General features: G+C 43.1%; 3 protein-coding genes across 3 annotated transcripts in view; all 3 read right to left on the reverse strand.

Moving 5' to 3' along the window:
• Window positions 1–24,708, reverse strand: part of LOC143283109 (BLOC-1-related complex subunit 5-like) — a 48,615-nt gene that overhangs the window by 6,169 nt on the left and 17,738 nt on the right. The window contains exon 2 of the mRNA XM_076589220.1: window positions 1,423–1,772. Coding sequence (XP_076445335.1) covers window positions 1,423–1,772 — 350 coding nt within the window. The remainder of the gene's footprint in view (window positions 1–1,422; window positions 1,773–24,708) is intronic.
• Window positions 11,538–15,031, reverse strand: LOC143283108 (uncharacterized). The gene has a single exon (XM_076589219.1). The coding sequence runs from the start codon at window positions 13,807–13,809 to the stop codon at window positions 12,091–12,093; it is 1,719 nt and encodes a 572-aa protein (XP_076445334.1). The 5' UTR covers window positions 13,810–15,031; the 3' UTR covers window positions 11,538–12,090.
• LOC143283189 (uncharacterized) lies at window positions 15,062–18,304 on the reverse strand. Its single transcript, XM_076589366.1, has 3 exons — window positions 18,286–18,304; window positions 18,077–18,089; window positions 15,062–15,619 (listed from the first exon to the last, which is right to left on the reverse strand). The coding sequence occupies exons 1-3, from the start codon at window positions 18,302–18,304 to the stop codon at window positions 15,091–15,093; spliced, it is 561 nt and encodes a 186-aa protein (XP_076445481.1). The 3' UTR covers window positions 15,062–15,090.

The raw sequence follows: 24,708 nt of genomic DNA on the forward strand, positions 1-24,708 counted from the left end.
TCTAAGAGAAATATGCATACAAAAATGTGAAGAAACGAAAGTATACTGGTCATTTACAAATTATTCAATATATGGAGATCTACACTTGTCCATCTTAAAGAAAAAAACAACACTGATCACAATAAATGTCCAATTATTATATGTTGTGATAAATGCACCTATTCAGAGCCATTCATGGCCATATTTAGAAATCACCAGTTGAAATCAAAATGGCCACAAGCCACAACCCTACACTGGCCATGTGTGTGGTTGTGGCACTGAACATGATCATCATCTGTAACTAAATTCTAAGCACTAATGTTCAACAAAGCAGAACCGAACACCTGCCTATTTGAGGTTTGTGTCATGAACCTTTTATTTTTTTTTAATATTTAAAAATTTTTTAAAAATTTTATTCATGATAGCAGAACACTTCTGTGCATCAACCCAACAATGCCTTTTGTGTGGTTATGGCATAAGAAAACAGGATGAAGATAATTATATAATAATGCAACAACTATGTATTAGGTTGTTTTTTTTTTTTTACTGATTATCTAATATATGAATATAACTGTTAGTGCATATTATACATACATGTGCAAACAAACTAATCAAAATTGTATGCAAACACACACACAAATGAGATTTTTGAAATATGTAATTAAGATGAGCATGTATATACACAGCTGTGGCTCTGAATGGACAAATATGATAATAAATACCTGTAAAGCATCTAGAACATTGGGCATCAGAGTAACCACATTTAAACACTCACAGGTCATCCTTGATAACAATGGGGGAACACAACAGAGATACTTAACACAAAATCTGTTGGGGAAAAATATAATTTTGGCCACAGAAACCAACATCTCCTGGACAAATACAGATCAAAGGGACAGAAAAAGAAAAAGAAAAAAGGATTTAAAATGATGGAAAGAAATCCATTTTTAGTGAAACAAAGGCATAGATTATTAGATATCAATTATAATGTCCCTACTTTATGAGTATATTAATGTACAAAACTGAGCAACACTTGCATCATACAATGCAAGGTATAACTTGCTTCCAGATGTGAACTATAAGTATTTAACCTTCATTTCACTTGAAATCTCACAATATTTGAAAGCCTGTGACAGCATCCAATGATCATTCACTTTGCCAGATAAAATACTTGTTTTCAGGACAAGAAAAAATTATATTTCTCATTATAACAAATTAATGTGTCATAAACATCAGTGTTTACCATTTGATAGTGAATGTTTTCCAATAATTCCTATTTCAATTTATCCAACATTTTAAAGGGGAAACTAATATAGTGGTCAGATTCCTAAGAGTCACAGTATCGCCAACATGGAATACTGATCATTACTGTTTACTAAAAACACTAAAAAGTAAAATACACTTACACAGATATTATGCGATGAAAGAAAGAAATCAACTTACTTCCTTGATTCGAACACACAAAGCATTCTGATCAAAAGCAACAGCCTCAGACAGCTGCTTGAGATGGTCCTGGTAACGAAGTGCCATAAGCAGAAGGCTGTGATGGTCCAGTTTTTCCAAAGACTCCTGATCACGAGAGCCACTCACCAGATTTAATGAGGATTTTATCATTGGCTCAAAAGTGGGAATTGTGTTCAGTCTGGTCAGTTCTGGATCTGGGTCTTTGATGGTGACTGACCCATCTGCTACAACCACAATACTGTGTTTGGGGGTTGTTCTATGCTCCGACGACTTGGTATGGATAGCTTGTGTCCTGAAGATCTGTGATCTGGATGGCGGCAAAGATGAACCTGGATGTGGAATTATAACTCTTATCTAAAACAGTTTATCCATTCACGATTTTAACAATCACAACTATATACAAGACAAAAAGGGTAGGAAGGGGAACAAAGACTTGATATGTAGCAACAACCAGTGCACACTAATTCCATTATATAAATATATACAGTTCATAATAATTCTATCAATATAAACTACTTGACTCTGGAACATCAGCAGAACTTTTTTTTTTTTATAAATCTTGTTCTTGCTTCCCAAAATTCCATGCCATGAGAACTAACAACATTGTTGATGAAGTGGACTGCAAGGGCAACATGGACTAGTCCATCCACTCAAAATATCAGTGCAATAAAAGTGAATTTTAAACTTGAAAAATAAAATATTACATTAGAATGATTTTAGAAAATAGCCATAAGAAGAATACTTTTTACAGCACATTATTTTTTTTTTTAAACTGATTAAGTGTTTCAAGAGCATTTTGTCTTTTGAATGTAGAAACAACATGCCTGAGTTCAGTGACATTAACTTTATAAAAGCAACTGCATGACAGAACTAAATTTCATGTGTCCATAGTGATTCACTGGACAGTAAATGGTGTAACATCACAACAGACATGAAACATCATACAGTGAATCAAAAGATTGTGTTTAGGATCCCCCCCCCCCCTTTTTTTTTTTTTTTTTTTTTTGTGCTTACATGGTAACTTCTTCTGCGTTCACTCGTATGCACACGAGTGGGCTTTTACGTGTATGACCGTTTTTACCCCGCCATGTAGGCAGCCATGCTTACATGGTAACATATATCGCATGTCAAGCAGGGGTGAAAAATCACTAGCATCCCATTTCAAAAGCAGACACACAGTCGGAGAGTTCTCTGACCACTCTACCTCTGGCTTCACTGACTGGCTGTCACAAGTTAAAGTCTATTTCTGGATGCAAGGCATGGGGAACGAATCTGGTCTGTAGAAATTGTTTACACCAAGCAGCATTCTCCCAGAACCATTTACTTCCTGTCACCTAATGGTCAGCTTATGTCTAATACCATTTCAATCAAGGGCCGTAACCTAAACTCTTGTGCCAAGCCCCATACTCTCTCCCTCTCTGTGCTATTTACAAAAACAACAACTAATTTCATGACGTGTACAAATCTGTTCATTCTACAATGACTACAACTGAAAGTAGCTGAGAACACATCGAAGAACTGGATTTGTCCAGAATGATTATCATGTATATCAGGTCCAAAAATATGTTTGGTAATTTTTTAATATGAAAAAGACAAGGAAAGTTTGAAACTTCAATATAGATCTGTATTATTATTATGATTGCCAACCATTGTGAGCTGCTTAAGGTAGAAGTGCTGTTGCACACAACTTTTGTTTTAACAAACATTTGTTTCTGATGGTGAGCAAAAATATGATTTCGCTTGGAACTGGCAATCTCCCACTCCCATCTCCCTCCCCCTCTCCACCGTCAGCATTTTCTGTTGTTGTGCAGCAGAAATCACATGAGACTGAGAGGCATGAAGACTGATTACTCCATATGTAATGGTGAATGCTGCATTTCGTTATTTAACTTGAATGCATGTTCTCTCTCTTCCAGTCTGCCTGTCTGTCTGGGTGGAAGGTGGCAGAATGGTTAAGATGCTTATCAGATTATCTGCTAATTCAGTGTCTGTGAGGGTCTTGGTTCAATTCCTGCCCTCGCCCATTCTCCGTAGTTTGACTGGAAAATCAAACTGAGTGTCTAGTCATTCAGATGAGACAATAAACTAAGGTCCCATGTGCAGCATGCACTTGGTGCACTGAAAAAGAACCCATGCCAACGAAAGGATTGTCCTTTGGCAAAATTATGTAGAAGAAACCCATTCTGATGGGTACACAAATATATACTCAAGACCTGTTTAGTGTGTTGGGTTATGTTGCTGTCAGGTATCTGTCAAGCTGATGTTGTGTAGCATATATATGGATTTGTCCGAACACAGTGATGCCTCCTTCAGAAACTGAAACTGTCTGCCTCGATCACTCCCTCTATTTCTTTTTTCCACACATCACTGGAATTTCAGACTTAAGTGGCCAGATGGTTTCAGCATTGTGACCTGGCCAGCAGGGTTACTTTTATTGTCTGTGTATTTACAACAGATTGATGAAGGCTGCTAAACTCATACTTAGCATGAAGCATATGGGCTGCATTGCTTTACCCCCATCACTATCATGACTATGTTGCTGCCATTTTCCAAACAGAAAAGGCCGGTGCTGGGCATCAATCCTTGATCGGTGTGGAGACATCAGTCCTGAATAATTAACAGATGTAACATTCAATTCTCGTTCAATGAAAGTCTATATAGATGCAAACTACAGTTCTGGAGTTTCAGGGAAATGTGGGCCTTTCTTGATTCTTGAGTTTGCTTTCGCTGCTGACTAGCATGAATTTTTCACTAATGGCTGATAGAACTGGTCCCAACAGAAAAGTCCAACCAGGAATTGAACTTTTGATCCAAAGATGGGTCACCCTCAACACCTCCTCCTGACTCCATATTTGCCAAATCTCTCACCAAAAGGAGGAGTTTGTATTATACTCCATGTTTGGTGTTTACATATACTTACCATGTCAAACTGATGCAAACTAGGCCTATGGTTTGCTCTGTTTGGCCAAATTTCGCGCGGCTAACAGTGAAAAGACGCCCCTCTTAGTCTGGCCCGCTCTTAGCCAATCAAACGCCTCTAACAGCTATAAGCGCTGAATCATTCCGTGGCCATGAATGAAAATGCCCCATGAGAACCACGGCGGAGACGCGGGGACGGACGGGCGGGCATTCGAGTTTGACATGGTAAGTATATGTAAACACCAAACATGGAGTATAATACAAACTCCTCCTTTTGGTGTCATATACTGTACCATGTCAAACTGATGCAGAATTTAAAGCAAATGGAGGAGGGCAACGCCTACTGGTTCGTATGGGGAGCCCTTGAAACTGAGACAGCAGTGTTAGCCGCGACAAAGGAAATCCCCTTGGAACCGTCAGCCCTGGTCATACGGAAATCCCGGAGGTAGAAGTTGATGAAGGGATTCTCCGACCGCCAGAAGGCTGCCTCCAAGACATGCTGCAGTGGTACCGAGTGCTGGAAAGCAGCCGAAGTAGCTATGGCCCGCACTTCGTGTGTTCTGGGATTAAGACAACTGAGATCCTTGTGTGCATGAGAGTAGGCTCTACGAATGACTTGGGAAACCCAGCGGGAAATGGTGCCTGCAGCGATATCTTTCTTGTAATTCTCATTGAGGGAGATGAGAAGGCGCCTCTGAGAAGAACGCCTATGGCGAGACCTATTGCAATAGTATTTGAGGCACCGAACGGGGCAGAGATGCCTATCTTCATCATCTTGTGCCAGAATATCCGACAAAGGTCTGACCCTCAGAGAGGGGGAAGGGACCTCGGGGTCTTGGTTCTTAGCCAGAAACTCTGGAAGGAAACGAAGAGTGATGGAACCATCTCTGTGGAATGCTAGATCTTGTGGCATACCACTAAGACCATGAATCTCACTTCTACGACGGCCTGTGGCCAGCAACAGAAGGAAAGTGGTCTTGAGAGTGAGCAGGTCAAAAGGAATAGTCCCCAATGGCTCAAAGGGCTGTTTTCGAATGAAATCCAGCACCAGGAACAAGTCCCAGAGGGGCACTCTTCTGGGATTCCTAGCTTCCTTCAGAGAGGCGCCCCTAGCCACTTCTCTGAGCAGGAAATCAGCTTCAAAAGCGGGACCACCTAGCTGTTTGATAGTGGTACAAATGGCAGACCTGTACCCTCTCACAGAACTAGCAGACAGGTTGAGAACCGAGGAGCAGTGAGCCAAAAAGTTGGCCAGCTGCATGCTCGTAGGGTTAGTAGGGGGAATGTTCTGAGCTGTACACCAACTCAGCCATTTCTTCCATCGAAAGTCATACAAAGTCTCTGTTCCCTCCCTCCTGGCTTTGGAGACTATGGAGAGGAGGTCGGAGGAGGCACCCCCCTTGGTCAGCGCGGCGGACACAGAGGCTGACCGAGGGGTGGAAGACTTCAATGGTGATGCTGACAGATCCGCCCGCACAGCAGCCACGCGTGCAGGTGGAGCATTTGAGGATTGGAGTGAGGAATGCCCGAACGAGGCTGCCTCAGCAGATGAGGTTTGGTTTCCAGTTCCAGTGGTGGAACATGTGTCAGGGACTGAAGGACCGGAAACCAGGGCTGGGCTGGCCATTTCGGCGCAATGAGGATCATCTGCGGGCGTTCCAACCTGGCTTTCCGTATCACCTTGGACAGGATTGGAAAGGGAGGAAACGCGTAGGCAATCAGACTGCTCCAGTCTAGAGAGAGAGCGTCCACTGCCCATGCTTCTGGGTCGGTGACTGGAGAGACGTAAGTGGGAAGTCTCTTGCTGAACCTTGTCGCAAAGAGGTCCACCATCGGCCAGAACCACTGTTCCCACACTCCTTGCAGGGTGTCCTTGTCCAGGGTCCACTCTGTGTGTATGACACTCTTGGACCTGCTGACAGCATCTGCCAAAATGTTGTCTTTCCCTGCTATGTGTCTCGCTGAAAGTGCAATGCCCTTGCTGTGGCACCAACGGAGGAGAGCCTCGGTCCGCAGAGAGAGGTCTGCCGAGTGCGCTCCGCCCCCTTTGTTCACGTAACAAGTGACTGTTGTATTGTCCGTGAACAAGCGAATGGTCTTGCCTTTGGCCTCCGCTATGAAGTGCTGGAGAGCCCTGCGAACTGCCTCCAGTTCCAGAACATTGATGTGGCATAGGCGCTCCTCCGGGGACCAAGTCCCTGCTGCATGGAGTGAGTCCATGTGGGCTCCCCAGCCCATGGAGGAGGCGTCTGTGAATAGTGCCACCTGAAGAGTAGGTGGGGCTATGGGCACCCCCTGTGTCAGAAGAGGGGTGGTTAACCACTCTGATGTCACCTCGAGGAACCACTCGCCCAGACATATCCGGGTATCCCATGGCTGAGTGCTCTGGGACCACCGTAGCCTGAGTGCCCTCTGAAGAGGGCGCTTGAGAACCCTGCCCAGAGGGATGAGAGGTGCCATGGACTCCATCATGCCCAGGAGGGAAGAAAGTGTCCGCGCCGTTGCTTGGGAGGAATGGCGCAAGTGGTTGAGGAGGCCTGCCAGACGGTCCCACCGATCTGGCGTCGGAGAGACTATCATGGACCGCGTGTCGAATCTCATCCCCAAGAAGTCGAAGGACTGGCTCGGGGACAGATCGCATTTCTCCTGGTTCGTGATGAAGCCCAGTTGGGAGCACAGGTCTAGAAGTCTGGCTGTATGACTCTGGCACAGAGCCTGTGACTGGGCCAGAATAAGCCAGTCGTCCAGGTACACACAGAGCCGAATGGACTCCGACCGGACGATTGACACCAATTCCCGCACCACCTTGGTAAACAGGAAAGGGGCAAGGGACAGACCAAATGGGAGGGCAGAGAACTGGAACACTCTGTCCCTCCACACGAACCTCAGGTACCGGCGGGATGCCGGGTGGATGAGGATATGGAAATAAGCATCTTTCAGATCGATGGACGTCGCCCAATCTCCCCGTTGCATGGTCTCCCGAATCTGTGCCTGTGTGTCCATCTTGAATTTCATCTTGGGGAGGAATCTGTTGAGGGGGGACAAGTCCAGGACTGGTCTCCACCCTCCGGAGACTTTTGGAATCACGAACAACCGGCCGTAAAAACCGGGGCCCGGGTCCGAGAGTTGAGATATCGCCCCTATGAGGAGTAGGTGCGATATCTCTTTCTCTAAGACGCTCTCCTGCTCCATCGAGCTGGGCACATAAGGAGGAGGAGTGGATCTTAGAGGGGGGCGGTCCCCCACCCAAGGGAGCATGTATCCCGACTCTAGCACCGACACAATCCAGTCGTTGAGTCCCAGAGCACGCCACTGATGCGCGTGCCGGGACAAGTTTCCTACTTGGAGGGGCTGAACGACTGGCGGTGCTGAATCGGGGCCCAGTCATTGGGGGTGCTGCCTTCTGGCCTTGGGCATGGCCGGACGGCTTGGACGGCCATGAGGTGGTTTGTTCCTCTGCCGCTGATTCTGAGCACGCCGCTTTGGCTTAGGAGGCGAGGTATATGGAGGAGCCCTGGTGGCGGGTCTCTTCAATGGCATAGAACCCTGGCGCCCCTGGGAGGATTGGGCTAAATATGAGGCCACCTCCCGGTTTGTCTCTGCCCTGTGGCTGACAAAATGCGGCGCATACTGGCCGAAGAGGGAGTGCTGCTGTGCTGGGATGGACCGCAGAGCAGCCCTCTCCTCTACTGGAATGTTAGAGAGGCGGAGAACAGCATCCCGCCGCGCTAGCACCGTATTGAAGTGAAGGCTGGTAGCTGCGTCTGCAGCTGCCGTGAGACCAGACGCTACTCGATTGCCAAAAGTGTTTAACCTCGGGTCTGAGAAGAGGCCAGGCAGGCCAGAGGAAGGAGACTCCGTGTCCTGCTGAACTGGACGTCGTTCCCACAGCTCATTGGCTCTGTGGAGGAATGCGTCAAAGAAGGTATAAGCCGTGGACACCTCGAGGAGGCAGCGGCGGGCCAGTTTGTCCCACTCTGCAAATGTCTTAAAGGGAAGAGTAGCTGAGGTGGGGAAGGTGGTGCGCTGTGAGACCAACATCCTGTCCTGCGCGGAGGGCTCTGCTTCCCTGTAGGCAGGGTGGTCCTGTGTGTACCAGGACCACACTCCTCCCTTGGAGGGATCTTTAAGGAACTTGCCTGGGGCAAAAGCGCCCGGGGCAGAGAGTGACTCCCTGCCTGGAGGAGGGATGGAAGCAGCACCCCTGACGGTGCGGGCTGGCTTATTAAGCCACTCCTGAGCCATTTCTGGCACTCTGAGTCGCCTTGTGGTTCTGGAGTTAGAGTCACCTGACCGTAGGAGGGTTAAGGGTGACAAAGTTGCCTGAGGGACTGATTCAGCATGTGTGACCCTATTGGGGAGGGTCAGTTCGAGCTCGGCAAAGTCCGAGTTTGGTTCAGGCTGGTCCCTAGGGAGGCGTGGGCTCCATCTGTCGCACTGGGATGGGGGCGAAGAGTGCTCATCTGCTTGTTCGTCCTCATCCGAAGACAGGGGCTGTCCTTCTTGTTCACAGTCCATCCCCTGCTGGGTGCCATCCCAAGTGGATGTACCCACGGGGGCGTCCTGTGGGCTGTGGTCAGCCCAGCGGGATGAGCTGGGGCGATCCCGAGCAGGGCCCTGGTCTCCTCTGTTATGTCCTTGACACCTGAAGAGGGTGGGGAGTGTGTGGACCGTAGGTCCAACCATGCTTGGGATGGTGGGTGCCACACCTTCTCAGAGAGAGCGTCCCTGGATGCCAGAGGGACCCACGAGTGCTGTGAGGGGACGAACACCCACTCATCTCCTTTTAGGACCGAGGGCTGGGTAGGTGGGAACAGCAGGCTCCCACGGGCTGAGCGGGGTCCCTCAGCTCCCGTCGGTCCTGAAAAGGAAGCCGTAGTGACCGTGGCGGTCACCTGCGTGCTGACAGAGGACCGATTCGAGGCTGTAGTGTTAATACTGGTCGAGGAGCTCAACCTGCCCAATGAACTCACAATATTCTTTTAAAATTACTGATTGACAAACTCTCACCAACTAGAATTAAAGGATGTAACAATTACCGATGACATTCAATGGCATTCTCATCAGGATCTCGTGAAGGACTGAGCTTCGCACTGATCAACGCCTAGCTACTTTGAATAGAATAGGAAAAGCCGCATATATTTTTTGTCCTTTTACATTGGTCTGATCAGCACACTGGGTTTATGCAAAGGTAAGGCACCTGCTGACTTTTTGATTTTTGAAAACTTTGCCAGCAGATGTGGTGTAGCGGTGTATGGATCTGATCACTTCCTCTGACACCTTGAATCTGAAACTGAAATGGTCAGTTTGCGAAATACAGCAGTGTACACATCCGATTACTGATGGAAAAACACCTGCAACATCAAAGAGACCTGTTCCACAACTTCATAGACTTCAAGAAAGCCTTTGATGGGGTGTGGCATGATGGACTATGGCAGGTACTCAGACAGTTTGGCATCGAGGAGGGTCTCACCCAAGTCATTCAGGCGCTGTACAAGACATCCAGCAGCGCAGTCGTCCTCAACAACCAAATCGGAATATACTTTAAGACCACAGTCGGTGTCCGTCAGGGTTGCCTCCTCTCCCCAGTACTATTCAACCTTTTCCTAGAAAACATCATGCGCGAAACCCTCCATGACTTCCACTCTACCATCTCCATAGGAGGAAGAATCATCAACAACTTGAGATTCGCAGATGACATAGATCTACTAGGAGGCAGCAACAAAGAACTACAAGACCTCACCAAGAGACTAGAAGGAAGAGCAAGTGCATACGGAATGGAAGTGAGCACCGAGAAAAGCAAAGTGTTGGTAAACAGCTCAACCAACACCCAAGCTCAAATCTTCATGAACGGACAACAACTTGAAGAAGTGGATGCTTTCAAATATCTCGGCACCACCCTCACAAACGACGGTCGCTCAACAACTGAAATAAAGATTAGGATAGCGATCGCAACATCAGCAATGGCTAAGCTCAGCAAGATTTGGAAGAGCAGAGAGATCAGCTTTCCAACAAAGATCAAACTGTACCGATCCCTGGTGCTATCCATACTGCTGTATGGATGTGAAAGTTGGACTTTAACAGCAGAGACTACTAGGAAAGTCCAGACGTTTGAGACAAAATGCTTCAGACGACTGCTTGGAATCTCATGGAAGGACAGAGAGACCAATGACTTTGTCAAGAGCCAAATAACTATGCTAGTGGGTCCACTGGAACCACTCTTAGCAGTGGTCAAAAGGAGGAAGCTGTCATGGTTCGGGCATGTGACACGCCACAATTCACTGCAAAAGACAGTTCTACAGGGAACGCTAGAGGGCGGTAGGCGAAGAGGGAGGCAAGCCAAATGCTGGATGGACAACATCAAGGAATGGACCAATATGGATAGCGCTACGCTGATACGACAGGCAGAAGATAGAACCGGATGGCGTCGTCTGACTACGGAATCGTCCCTCATGTCTCTTCTACGCCCATCAGGGCAGGAGAATGAATGGAATGGAATGGAACACATCCCGTTAGGTCCGCCATTTTGTTTTTCGTCTGCACTTCCGTTTTCGATTTTGTCGTCTGCATACAGTGTCCGACTGTTGAGTTGAACCGAAACTTGTACAGTCACAGACTGTCTATATGAGTGCTTAACTGCATCTTAACACATTTTGTCTCAACAATGACCGCGTACTAAATTGTCCCAGTAGAGCTATTCTAATGACTTAATTCCTACTTTTCACTTCGAGGGCAAGATTCATATCATATGACGTATCATATGGCTGCATCCTTCGTTTCAGCACAAAGCTCTGTTGCGCCGTGTTGGTTTGCTGTGTGGACAGTTGCGATTCCATCCAATCACCTACAGTCACATTTGTCATTATGCTTGGAGTAACTGTTCAGTATATGATGTGAGTAAAGGTAAACTGAATCAGAATGTGAGGTTCTGTCAGTGGCTTCAGTTCTTGGGATTTGACAAATAGTAAAAATACAAATTTTGCAGTGACTTCTATAGTGGTGAGTGTAGTCATGTTTTATCTGTGTTGTTGTTGTTGTTCTTGTGTGTGACTCTGTGTGTGTGTGTGTGTGTGTGTGTGTGTGTGTGTGTGTGTGTGTTTTCAATTGTGTTGTATTGTCTGTGGAGTGAACAATTCAACAGGAGAGTTGAGAAGATCAAAAATCTTTATTTCTTGTAATGCTGATAATTTGCAAATCCACAAAAACACATCATGACGATGACATGCGTCGGTGGTCGGGGGTAGAGTCGCCGGACATCCAATCGGACTCTCGGATGAGAGTATAAACCGAGGTCTAGTCTGAGCACGCATGCATTCAAAATCAAGCTCGGACTTAAAAGATCCTGACGCTGATGTCCAAAGATGATATCAGTGCCAGCTACAGAAACATACCCAACATGCATCAAAAAGTGCTAGTAATGGTCAGCCATTGACCGATGAGCACTCAAAAGGAAGAAGAAGGCATGCACATGCACACATATCAACGTCTATGTAATACTTAAATAGTCAATTCTGACATGACAGCCCGTGACATGTTTAATTGTCTCATAGAAAATGAAAATGTCTTAAAAAAAAAATGGTGACTGGTGAAGGAGACAATGTCTCATTGGCATTTTTGAGTAAATCCATCCATGAGATGGGATGAAATATACTAGCATTGCTTCATCATCAACCACTGTTCAGCCCCTGTCTCACTCTTCCCTAAATGACCTACATAACTATCTTTGCTTTAGTTGCCTAGATGTACAAAGAGTGCATTGATATTCATCACCGCCTGTTGTTTGGTCACACTGGACATGTACCCAACCTTCACATGAGTTACACTGTCGCCAAAGTATTTCTTCAGCAGTGCCTTATCCTCTTTGCACAGACATACAGCACAAACATTTGGTGTGATTTGACTAAGTTTCAATTTAATTTCCTCAGTTTGCTTTGAATCAGGTTTGCTAAGTCTAAGTCTACTTCTGCCTGGTTTTCTTTTCGTTGCATAGAATTTTCTCTGTGCTTCAAAATGTTTGTTTCCAGTAACTGGTTCTTTTACTTCAAACTTTACGTCAGGCTTGTCACATGTTCTTAACGCTTCAAAACCTTTGGCAATAGATAATGCTGATGAGACATTTGTAATAATACTTTTCACAGCATCAATGTTTTTTGTGTGCTTTGTAAAATCAATCAGATTATTCAGTGCTTGCAGCGCCTGTGTGTGCAACTGCTTCAAATCAAAAGAACTTGGTGAATCTTTTTTGCATACATTCTGTGCGAAATCAGTATAATTCTCAGTGAAATTTTCATCATCTGCATTCTTCTCATTATTGTCAGGCAAAATGTCATCATCAGCCTGATCAGGTTCCTCCTTTGAATTGTCACATGTTCTGCTTTTTGCCCTGGCCATTTGAACTGCATGTATATGTTTACAGGGTATCGTTCGAGTTAAAAAATCTGCACATGTGCATGAAAACATATGAGGGCAAACACCACAATCTGTGCAGGTCTGTTTACACTTGCATTCGGGACAGGTTTCGTTTGGGATTACATAATACTGCACATCATTGCGCTCTGCAGAAAGTACAATCCATTCATTACCATGTTCTTCAACATCTTTTATGGTCAAAGCACTCTTATGTCTGATAAGAATTTCACGGAGTCTGTGTGTCATCTTCCCCATATGGCATTTATACAGCTGTTCACAAGCTTTGTCTCTTGCAAGCTGGAGGAGAACAAAGAGGAGACTATCAACGCGTTTGTTCTGCTTTCTTTGAAAATAGATATCTTTCAACACACGATGGAATGACTCCACATACATGTTGGTATTCGCAAAAACACCCTTACGAAAACATGCTGCCCAATACAAAACTCTGTTTTCTCTGACATATTCACTTTGGAAATAATTATGGAAATTTGGAAAGTTCTGGTTACAGTATTCTTCAAATTCTGTCATTTTTTTGCAGAAAATTCCCTCCTCTACCTCACTTCTCAACATGCACAACATGTAATACAGTTGAGCCTGCTCCTCCATATCTGGCACTGACTCTCTCAGTTTCTTTCTCCAAGCTTTATCCACATGCCAGGTACAATATAATCTTCTCTTAGGCACTGGAAATACTGCACACCAGGCATTATAGAATGAAGATGCTAAGTCACTCATAAAAGTGTTTGTTTGATAATCTTCACCATTATTTGCTGTTTTAACAGCATGAAGAAAAACTTCAAGTATAGAACTGTCTTCCTTGTTAGAAATTGCCCATGCTACAGGAATCCCCTCACCGAAATCATCAGCTACAAGTATGGTTGTCAAGAGGAATTGGTATTGTGTTGTGGAGTGAGTGGAGTCAATGAATATCATGTCACGAGAAAAATGTTTCATCATGTCTCTTTGGCATGCTGTTTGAATGCAAAGTAAAAAATCATCTTTCAGCAGATTATTACTGGGATCTGACTGCCCTTGCATTTTAAAATAAATAATGGGATTATCACTGTTCTCTTTTAACTCTTCAACCCAAAGCTGAACGCTGCATGCATCATTTCAATCCTTCTGAGAGTGAGAAATTTTGTATTCACGTTTTATGTTCTGTATATCTTTCCTTGTAAGTAGGGTGTCCCTGTCAATTGTACTAAACTGATCTCTAATTTCTCTAAGCAGCTTTGTATCTCCTACACCAGCGGATACCTCTGCAGCAACAAATGAGCGCATTTCAAGTGACAGTTTTAAATGACATAATTCTGTCTCGTGACCAGTGTGGTCTAAACAAAAGACAGCGGTAACTTTTCCAGTATGAATGTATGTTGTGACTGTCATGTGGCAAGTACATTTTCCTTTAATTTTTGATGTTCCCTGAGTTTTTATGTGTCTCTTGCGTTGGTCTGCTGGCACACTCTTTGCTACATTTATTTCAGACCGATTACAGTAATAAAACTCTGTAACACTTTCAGTCCATTTCTCAGGCCCACGTTGCTTGACAAAATGAGTTTTAGTAGTTTTTTCTGTATCTGACCGCCAAACTTCAAATTCTTGTTTACACTGGAATGTTTTGGACTGAATATTTAAATTTTTCCCACGTGCTGCATTGTAGTGATAAATCAACTGCTTCAAATTATACGCTACAAAGTCACACTGCTGACAGTTACAATGTCCTGTAGTGTGGGGTACTTCCATACCAGGGTGGGATTTTTTTATATGGCGTACAAGGGCATCATGCCTGGAGAGAAGAGAATCACAGTAGGGACATTCTCTGCTTGGTCTCTTTGCCTTTCGGAAGGAAGATGGATCAGTGTCGGATCCACCAGGTGGATTGTTTGGTGGTTTCGTGATGGACGGGGGAATTCGCTTATTTGGTGGAGCATCAGCAGAGGGAGATGACTTATTTGGTGGAGCACCAGCAGAGGGAGATGGCTTATTTGGTGGAACACCAGCAGAGGGAGATGACTTATTTGGTGGAACACCAGCAGAGGGAGATGGCTTATTTGGTGGAACACCAGCAGAGGGAGATGACTTTGGTGTGGATGAAGGGGCTGCTCCCCATGCAGGTTTCTTCTCCTGTGGTGGAGAGCCAGGAGTTGCTGCCTTCCGTTTCTGACCAGGTTGTTCTGTTGCTGGCAGAATGTAGCACAGGTTCACAGAGCCTGACACAAACCATGCCATGATCAACCTCCGCAAATATCTTTCATATCGCGTGGGGTTGTGCAGGAACATCCTCTGCTGCTGACGGGGACCAGTAAACAAATTGAACAATCAGTCATCTTGTGCAGCAATGACAGCTGCAATGACTGCTATCACTCCGCAGACATTGCCACATGTCTGCAGAGGATAGTTCAAGCACAGATGTGTACATTGGTGAGGACCATTCTGTGCAGTAGTGTCGTGGGCCAAGGCAACCAGCATACTGGGAACACCACATCCAAAAAATTGTAAAAATGGTTGGACGCAGGTGCCAAAGTTCTGCGGGCATTCCCAACCCAGGCTGTCACAATAGATGGTTGTTGGGTTCCCCCTCGCTGCGATATCCACCACTGCAAGGGCCCAGTGACAGCCTGATTTTGACGCCGATGACACAAAGGTCCCCCGATAGTCAATGCCAACATTCAAGATGAAGATCAGCTTTTTCACGTCACGGAGATTCCTTTTCTGCTGAAGCCCTTTGAGGCAGTGGCTGCATTCAGGCAAAGAGCGACCGATGTCCTGGATGTTCGGTTCACTTGATCTAGTACCCAGACGATATGGCTTGACAGAAGCCAGCCCCCGGAACCCTCGGAACACAGCACTGCCAACTCACTTGGTGTTGAAGCTGAAACCCACAATAAATATGCTGTATTTGTAGGTTAGTGGCATTACAGTAGACACAAAGTTGGTCTAGTGCCATAAAATTATGTGTAATAGTGTGCAAATCTATTTGCCCTTAATTTTTTTTTTTTTTTTTTTTAAACATATATGAGGGTGATACAACACTGAACCTCCTTTATTGTAGAAGGGGAAGGAGAACTGGAAAACTACTACTCGGGAAAAGAACAGTGCCTGAAATGACACACAAAAAGAACATCATGAGTATCATATAACAACAAAGAAACAGGCATGTTGTTAACTAAAAATAATACAACCATATAGTACACGTGCTGAGTGGTGCACACTAAATCATAAAATGTCATACATAGCATACCTTGAATGGTTAACTCGCAAGCAAGTAGATACTTTGAATAAGTTAACATAAAATGACTAGCACATATCTGTGAGCCAGACAGGACTCCACCATAAAACAATACCTTTTCTAATGCACACTATACATGCACACTCACATACACAACGCATGCACACACACATGCGTCAAGTTCAGCCTGTAAATAAATAATAGTGAAACCAGCAAGTCCACCTGCTAAGAGTTGCACCAAAAATCATCATATATGCATATTATAACTACTCAGTTACCCTCCAGCACCTACTCACATCACTATGAACAAAATAAAATAAAGCGACTAACACATTGCTGAGTGCCGGACAAAATTACACAGCCGCCATACACCTTTCACCAACGCACACTCAAACATACTCGCAAGCACACACACATACATACATATATCCACATCCACCCATGTGACTCACCATATAAAGGGTAATAAGACAAAACAACCAAGTCTAACACTAAGTGGTGTGCATAACACTAAGTCATAAAAATGTCAACCAGCATAATAAACATATTAGCACCAATCTAACATTGTCACAGACAACTTCTTGAAAACAGTGCGACTAAACATGTGTATCGCTTGTTGTGCCAGACAGATGTACACCACAACACATCTTTCACCCAAAATACTTTGCTTTCAGTCCTCGCAATCATACAGAACAAGAGAAAAAGGGAAATACATTGATGCAACAAGAATGAACTCACAGAATGAACTCACAGGCACATGCATTCACGTCACACACACATGGTCACAGCATAAAATGATAGCCCACTGGACAGAACAACACCGGCGTGTAATCTCACGGATATGCAAAAGAGATCAACTTCCTTTAGCACCGACTGCATAGGCAGGTAATACTGAAAAGGCTCATGTGCCGTGAGCCAATGTAAAACAGATTATACTACATGTATCTGTAATTGGACGGAGATCTGTCCCTATGTAGGGCTGAGATTGTCACATCTCTACACAAATTATTTATCAGTTTACCAAGCGCCTACTTTTGGAACAGTGTAAAAACAGACTTACCAAATTTAGAAACAGTGTAGCACACCGAATGGTTTTGAAAAAAAATAAATAAATAAGGGCAAATAGATTTGCACACTATTACATATGTTTACCAATAAATCAGGCACTAATTTCATTCAACATAATTCAAACACAGGACTTCTCGATTATATTTATCCAACTCAAAGACTATATCAAAGAAAAACAGTATCCTATCTCTTTCTATTCTAAAGTATGCAAATGGTGTACCCCTTGAGCACATCACTTTTATACTAATACATGACATTACCATATTTCAGTTTTCAAAATTGGTACTGAATTCGGAAGGGTGGTAAAGGAAGCATCCAGTGATACAGCCAGGAAACATGGGTTTTCTTTATTATCTTCCATGATATTTTTGGTAACATAAATGGTCATTGTCCACATTGTTTTACTAAACCAAAATGTTTCTCACATCATCACATAACCCGTAAACTTACCATACTGAGGAAGCATTACATTTGCTTCATTTTCAAAAATGATGTCCCGAAACTGTGACATCAGATGGCACAGTGTGGCCCATTGGTCCTTCCCCATGGGCGGACACTCAAATGAAGCATTGAACCACCTCGAGTTCTTTAGCACATTGGTCAGGCAATTGATCCTTTCTCGATGCATGAGCGTGTTCGGATTCATCTGCAAAGAGAACACATGGTTGATATACAAGTTTACAATCCATTAATCAGTCACAAACGTAAAACCAGTCCTTGCACATATTATGTAATAAATAATAATAAAACCAATGCTACCAGGGATCCGACAATGGGAGGTGGCTGAGTGGTTGCCGGTAGCCTGGGGGGTCTCAGGGGGTGGGGGAGAGAGGAGGGGGAAAGGTGGGGGGAGGGGTGGGGTGGAGAGTGGGGCTAGGAAGGGGGGAGGGGGGGCATTCCTGAATAGCAATTTAACTCAAGGGAAACACACACACACACACACAACGCAAGTAAAAATCAAGTAATATTACACTGCTCAATCCTGACATTCAACTTGAAAATGATCACAATTCGATATAAACTGCACACATATCAGGGACACATTGGAATATAGACTACAACACACACACACACCACACACAAACACACATACACACACACATTACTGCGTACCTTGCAATCACACCATCCCCCTCTGAACCAAATGTTCCTTTCAACATATCAAGAAACACGGAAAAGATGGAATGGAAAACAAAAAAAAGAAATAAGCCACTTACCTTTCTTAGCGTGATCCATGCTCCTCAGCAAGTATGTTGATAAGCAGAAAAACCGATCAACACTGACAAAAATGGGGAATGTCAACTTGCTTTTCGCAGAATCGTATTTCGCGCAAAAAGAGAAAACAAAACGGAAGTGCAGACAACGTCGGACTAACTTTATCCATGTTTTGACCAATCAGCGGCAAAACGAAAAACCAAGATGGCGGACCAAACCCGGGAAATGTGTACACTGCTTGACTTGACTTGACTTGACTAGACAACGGTTTAGGCCTCTCCCGAGGCCTGTTTGTGTTCCTGAAGAACTATTACTGAATTGGTTGCATGCGTGGCGAGCACGGCTAGACCAAATCAGTTGCCTGACAAGCTGGTTGTACAGACCAGGTAGGCCCTCCAGTGTTTATCTAGGCGGTCTTAAAGGCTTGCTGGTGGTGCCAGGACCACGGAGGTCTGGGAGACCGTTCCATGTGTCACACTTGTTAAGAAATAATTCCCCCTGACATCAAGGCGAAAGCGTTGTTTTTGGAGCTTTAAGGTGTTGCCTCTGAGGTTTCCACTAATTTGACGACTGGAACACTGGCCTCTGTGCGTCAAATGACCTTTGAAGGTATTTAAATACTTCGATCATGTCCCCTCGCAGCCTCCGGTGTTTCCAGACTTGGCAGCCCCACAGTTTCAGTCTCTCGGGGTAAGGGCTTCTCCTTCAGTGAGCCCAGGAGTTTTGTTGCTCGCCTCGGGAAACGTCCTCAATGTCACACATAGCGTTTTGTGAAAGGGTTTGCCAGACACAGTGGCCATATTCCAACAGTGGTCGGACGAGGCTCTTGTACAACTGAACAAAAGTTGTCTCAGTTAGGAAATCAAATGATCGCCTTATAAACCAACCATTCTTTTTGCTTTGGATGTCAACTGTGAAAACTGTCTTTTGAAACTCGTTTGTCATCAATGAGCAAACCCAGTCCTTTTCGCTTGCAGCCCTCTTTTAATGTCACCCTTGTACTGTTGTCCTCTTCGTTTATGCTTGTCATGTAATATGTGCCTCTGACTTCTGCCACCCCAGTTCATTTACGCTACATTTTCTGTGGATGGAACTTAAGCAGCCAGTGTCCAGACCAGTGCTGGAGTTTGGTCAAGGTTGTCCTGAAGCTCTTTTGGTCCCGTCTCTGTGTCATTTGTTGAACACTTTGGTATCATCCGCAAACATTTTTACCTGTGCTCTTAACTCATGGCTGGGAGGTCGTTGATGAAAATAACGAACAAGACTGGCCGAGCACGCTCCCCTGGGGGGATGCCACTGCTCACACTGGCTTCCTGAGACTGCGTACCGTTGAACTATCACATGCTGTTTCCTGTTGATTAGAAAGTCCTTGATGTGCGTAGCTTCATTAGTTTGCGGAATCTTTGAAAAGCAATGGGAAAAGCAACACCGGTTTTTTTGTTTTTTTGTTTTTTCATGGCAAATATTTATGTGGATTTTGTGGACGTCATGCAAAAAATGACTGTTAGACTGAGACATTACACACACATTTAAAAAAGCATAAAACTCTACCTTTCTAAAACCTTCTGTACCATGCACAACTCGGACTTTTTAAAAGGCAGAATCCCATCAAATATCAGATTTTACCTTCGGGCCAATAGGTCGACTGGTTGAAAATTTTGAGGGATCTTGATTAAGATCTGCCAAGTCCTCCTTCCGAAAAAGTGCTTTGATCCGATCCCATGATTTAAGGCGTCGTTTTTCTCTCTGGATTCACGTTCAGGTTCTGCGCGTGAGAATCTACACTTTCTTCGGCTTTTCAATTTCCGTTTGATTGCTGCAACGGAAGAGGAAGGTGAGCTCATAATGTGTGGAAGTGTGAATTATTTCACTTGCTCTATTTGATTCATTTTGAAGGTTTCGCGGAAACGTTTCGGAGATATGTCTGAATGAGAAATGACTAAGGAAATAACTATTGCCAAGAACGTACAGGTTCGCAGGGACAGTTTTTTTCTTTCTGCTTAGCAGATGTGTTTGTAGCTGACATATGGATGATTAGTCCTAACTCTCCCCTATGGATTAGTCCTAACTCTATGACCCCTTCCTTGAACTCAGTGTCAGTGTGTTTTTGAAGAGAGTGCGCACATTGTGTGTGTGTGTGTGTGTGTGTGTAGTAGTAGTATAGTAGTCTTCAGTTTAATATCTTCCACTTTAAGTGATATTAGACGGGGGGGAAAAAGGGGGGGATGGGCGGGGCGGGTGATGGGAACGGTATTGGGCAGAGGGTGAAGAATGGTGTGTGTGTTATGTGGTGGGGAAAGATACAGAGCTTTGGAAAAAAATAAAACATTAAAAGGGGAGACATAGGCACAATATAGAAGGAAACGCTTACATCAAACAACTGTAACAACAATAACAAATGTCCAGTTGGACTATGCAGCAAACCTGCAATAGCAGATAACATCTTGAAATTGTCAAAAATACATTCAACAAGAATTTTCTGAGAATTTGGTAAAAACGAATTAAGAATGACATTCAAACAGTATGTGTTTGCTAGAAATAGATTCTCCACATATGCATTTAACAAACCTCTGCTGAACTTGTTAAAAAGCGTCAGTTCAGCTTTTTCCTGTTTGACAATGCCTGAATTTGCCTTAATCTGAATAAATTACTGAATGTATTTGATTGATTGATAGATTCCGTTGCTGAATATTATTTATACTTTTATTTTAAAACTTTGCCACTGAAATTGCGGTATCGTACTTCCCTGACTTTTCCCATGATGCTTTTTCTACTGAGTAAGCGGTACCCCTCTTGTACAGACAAAGGCACACAAAGTCTGTGGTTCCCTGTTGGTGTTTTGCACCTTTTCTTTCAGCCCTGTCAGCTCATTCATTATATAGGAGACCAAGGTGAGAAGGAACCCAACAAAAAAGGTATATTTTTGTTCCTCTCAAATTCAAAAGATGTACAATGTGACTTATTTTCTCAGTATTTTATTTTGGACTTGTTCTTACAATTTGATGAGTTTTAAAGCAATAAAAGAGATTTTGAATCAACACAAAATAAGACTTGTAGAAGGCAAACTGGAAAATCAAGAATATAATTAAAGCCATAAGAACAGCGATTTATTTCAGCTGTGAATATTGACCGATCTTTACCAATATGGTATGATCGTTCAGTTTTCGTCCTTTGGTATAACCGAAAGCTGAACCTGCATGGCCATTGTCTAGGAGTGGGGCCGACTGTGTAAATATGTAAGTGTCACGGTATCTATTCTGAAGGTGTAATCGGACCTTCTGTTGCCATGATATTTGGATTTTTTTTTTTTTTTTTTTTTTTTTTTTTTTGTGCAATGTCAGTATGATGACATGATATCAAACTGACTGTGCTTTACTAATCTCCCAAATGGGGCGTGGACTTACTGTTTTCCTGCGTGTCACATTTCTGGATTAATTCGGACTTTTGGAAAAGGTTTGACACAAACGTGCCAATTGGTGTTAGTTAAGATATCGTTTTTAGCTCTTTTTGAGAAGTTGTTTTCAGGTGTAATTCTTGCTTCCCTCCGATGTAAAAAATTTTTACTGAGTTGTTGACTTCTCAATACGTATGTAGCACCATGGCAGGTTCGGGATTCATCCAAAGGTAAATTCTCCTATTTCTTTATATGTTCCGAGGGTTGATGCATGGAAAGGTACGCCAAGGGGAAGTCTATATGCTTACAGTCAATGCTTTGAAGGTTTTTTTTAACAAACCTTTGGAGCATTGAAAAAGACTTCTTGTCCATAAAGATAGTTGGATCGAATAATGATGATGATAAATGTTTTTAATATCGTTGTGTATTGTCCCCAGTACGTTTACTTTTTGGCTTTTAGCAAGTTTAAACATTTCTTGCTTTTGTATTATATATTCAATAGGGGGGATTCCAAGTATTTGAAGTAAGCATTAAGCCTAAAAATTTTATCGTATCTCTGTACTGGGGTGGGCTCATTTTCAAATTTTTAAATGTTGGACAACTCTTGGATTTTTTACCATTGTTAAAAAGCATAATGTGAGTATTTTTCTGCTGATAATGTAAGGCCATTGTTCGACAATATATTTATTCAACTTATCTATTTCTCTTTGGTATGTTTTCTTAATATAGTTTATATGCCCTTGTTGATGTATTTTCTTTTCCGATAGTTACATTCATCCACATACATATATCATCTGCGTATTGGCACTGGGATCACGTCTTTTGATAAATGTTGGGGTAAGTCGTTCAGCAAGATGTTAAATAGAACAGGGCAATAACAAAACCTTGGGGTAATCCCATGTGAAGAGTCTTAGAATATGAGTACGTATTTCCAACTAGTACTTGTATACATCTTTTAGTCAGGAAATCTTTGATATAATTATAGAGACGCCCTGAAATGCCAACAGATTTCAGTTTAAGGAGTAACTTTGCATGCCAAACTTGATCTATAGGCTTTCTTATATATCAAAGAAAGTTGCAAAGAACGTTTTTTTCTTCTAGCAAATTGTTGTTTTACATGTGTGTAAGTTTAACACCAAATTTTCAATTTGCAGATACCTCTCTGAAAGCCCCTTGATTAATTGGGATAATTCTATTTGTTATGGCAATAGTACATCAGTCTTCTCAAAATTATTCTTTCCATCAGCTTACCAGTATGTGATGTTAGCGCAACTGACATGTAACTGTTCTTATCTGTTTAACATTCTCCTTGTTTATGAACTGGTATTACAATATAGCTTACTGTTTCCAATGTGCTGGCATTAAACCATCAATCCAGCACTTTTGAAAAAGCTTATATAACAAAACAACAAAATTTTCTGGTAAGTGTCTAAGCATCTCATTTGAGACCGCGTCAAGTCCTACATATGTTTTCTTTTTAGGGAGGGTTAGTAATGCGTCTTTAACCTCACTGAGTGTGAGTGGAGCTTGATGTATTGACTGTTATCGGGACTTAGATTCGATAATCACTTTTTGCTCTCTTCTTCGGTTCTGTGTTTACTCTTTTTGGGCGATAGACTTCAAATCGCATAGACTCTGAAACATTTCTGCAAATGTTTCTGCTTTCTCTGCACTGGACGGAAATCTTTGTCTTTGTCTTCTATCTTAATCTCAAGATGGGCAGATTTATGCCTTCTTTTCATTTCATTGATTTTTTTTTCCGGCCAAACCTTTTTAGTATCTTTATGACTGGATATCTCATTATACAGATGAGGACCAATATTGTCTTTTAGCCTGTGCAATGACCATGTTACTATAATGGTTTGCCCTTTTCTTTTCAATAAGATTTTCTTGGACTTGTTTTTCATACAAATTATAATGTTCATTTTTTAAAAATCATTTACTGCTGCTTCACAGGCTGGCGTCCACCAAATATTTCCTAAATATCTGTTTGATTTAAGCGAATTACATTGGGATTGATATATCGGCGGCTTGTAATATCAGGTGTCAGTAAAGAAGGAATATAAAATATCTGTGTCCCCAATGTCTACGGACTCGGACTGCCGTGGTTTTGCAAGCAAGCATACTTTCGAATTTCTCTCATCAGCATCTTTATAGTTATACTTTGGGACTTTGTCTTTTTGAAATTCCGTATATCTTTCAGTTTCATTAAAAGTCATGATGATCGGTAGATGATCACTTCCCAGTGTATCTTTATGCGTTGTCCATTTACATTCTGGATACAACGTAGCAGATATGAAAGAGAGATCTATTGCAGATGCCCTGTCAGTTACAATATCAGGGATTCTGGTAATGCTGCCATCATTCAAAAGGCTTAAGGAAGAATCAACAACATTTCTAACACAGCGGTTGCAAGTAACTGATACACAATCTTTGTCCCAAAAAGGTGAATGGGCGTTAAAATCTCCCCCAATCAACCATTTTTCATTATCTTGAACATTATGTAACAATTCCGTATTAAGTTCGTTTGGTCCTCTAGGTAAGTACACAGACTGACACACGAAGAGTAAGGTGATCACTGAATTAACACGTGCCGCGCATGAATGGAAATAGGAGCAGAATTAGGTGCTGGTGGAGAGCAACACACTGTACTCAGTCCTTCTTGGATATATATGGCTGCCACTAATTTTTGTGGCAGTAATCAACCTGCTGGTGCACAGGTGGGTAATAATAACCTGGAAGCTTGGGTAAGTTATCTTCTTCACATTTAGGATTGTAATATAAGCGTTTGATAATTATAGTTTGTCAAATGTTGGATGAGATATGGCAAATTTGTGGACTGAAATAGATCTAGCGTTCCACTGCATGATTATGGATTGCACGTTTGCGAATGGGGAGCATTGTGAAGGAGGGTATATGTATGGGAAAAATAGATGAAATAAAATTTATAATGTCTTATGGCACATGCAAAACAACAACAACTACAATAAAAGTAAGTAAGGGGTCAACACTTAACGAAGTTCACAGTTTT

Source organism: Babylonia areolata, chromosome 6, assembly GCF_041734735.1.
Source record: "Babylonia areolata isolate BAREFJ2019XMU chromosome 6, ASM4173473v1, whole genome shotgun sequence".
In the NCBI taxonomy this organism is placed as follows: Eukaryota; Metazoa; Mollusca; class Gastropoda; order Neogastropoda; family Buccinidae; genus Babylonia; species Babylonia areolata.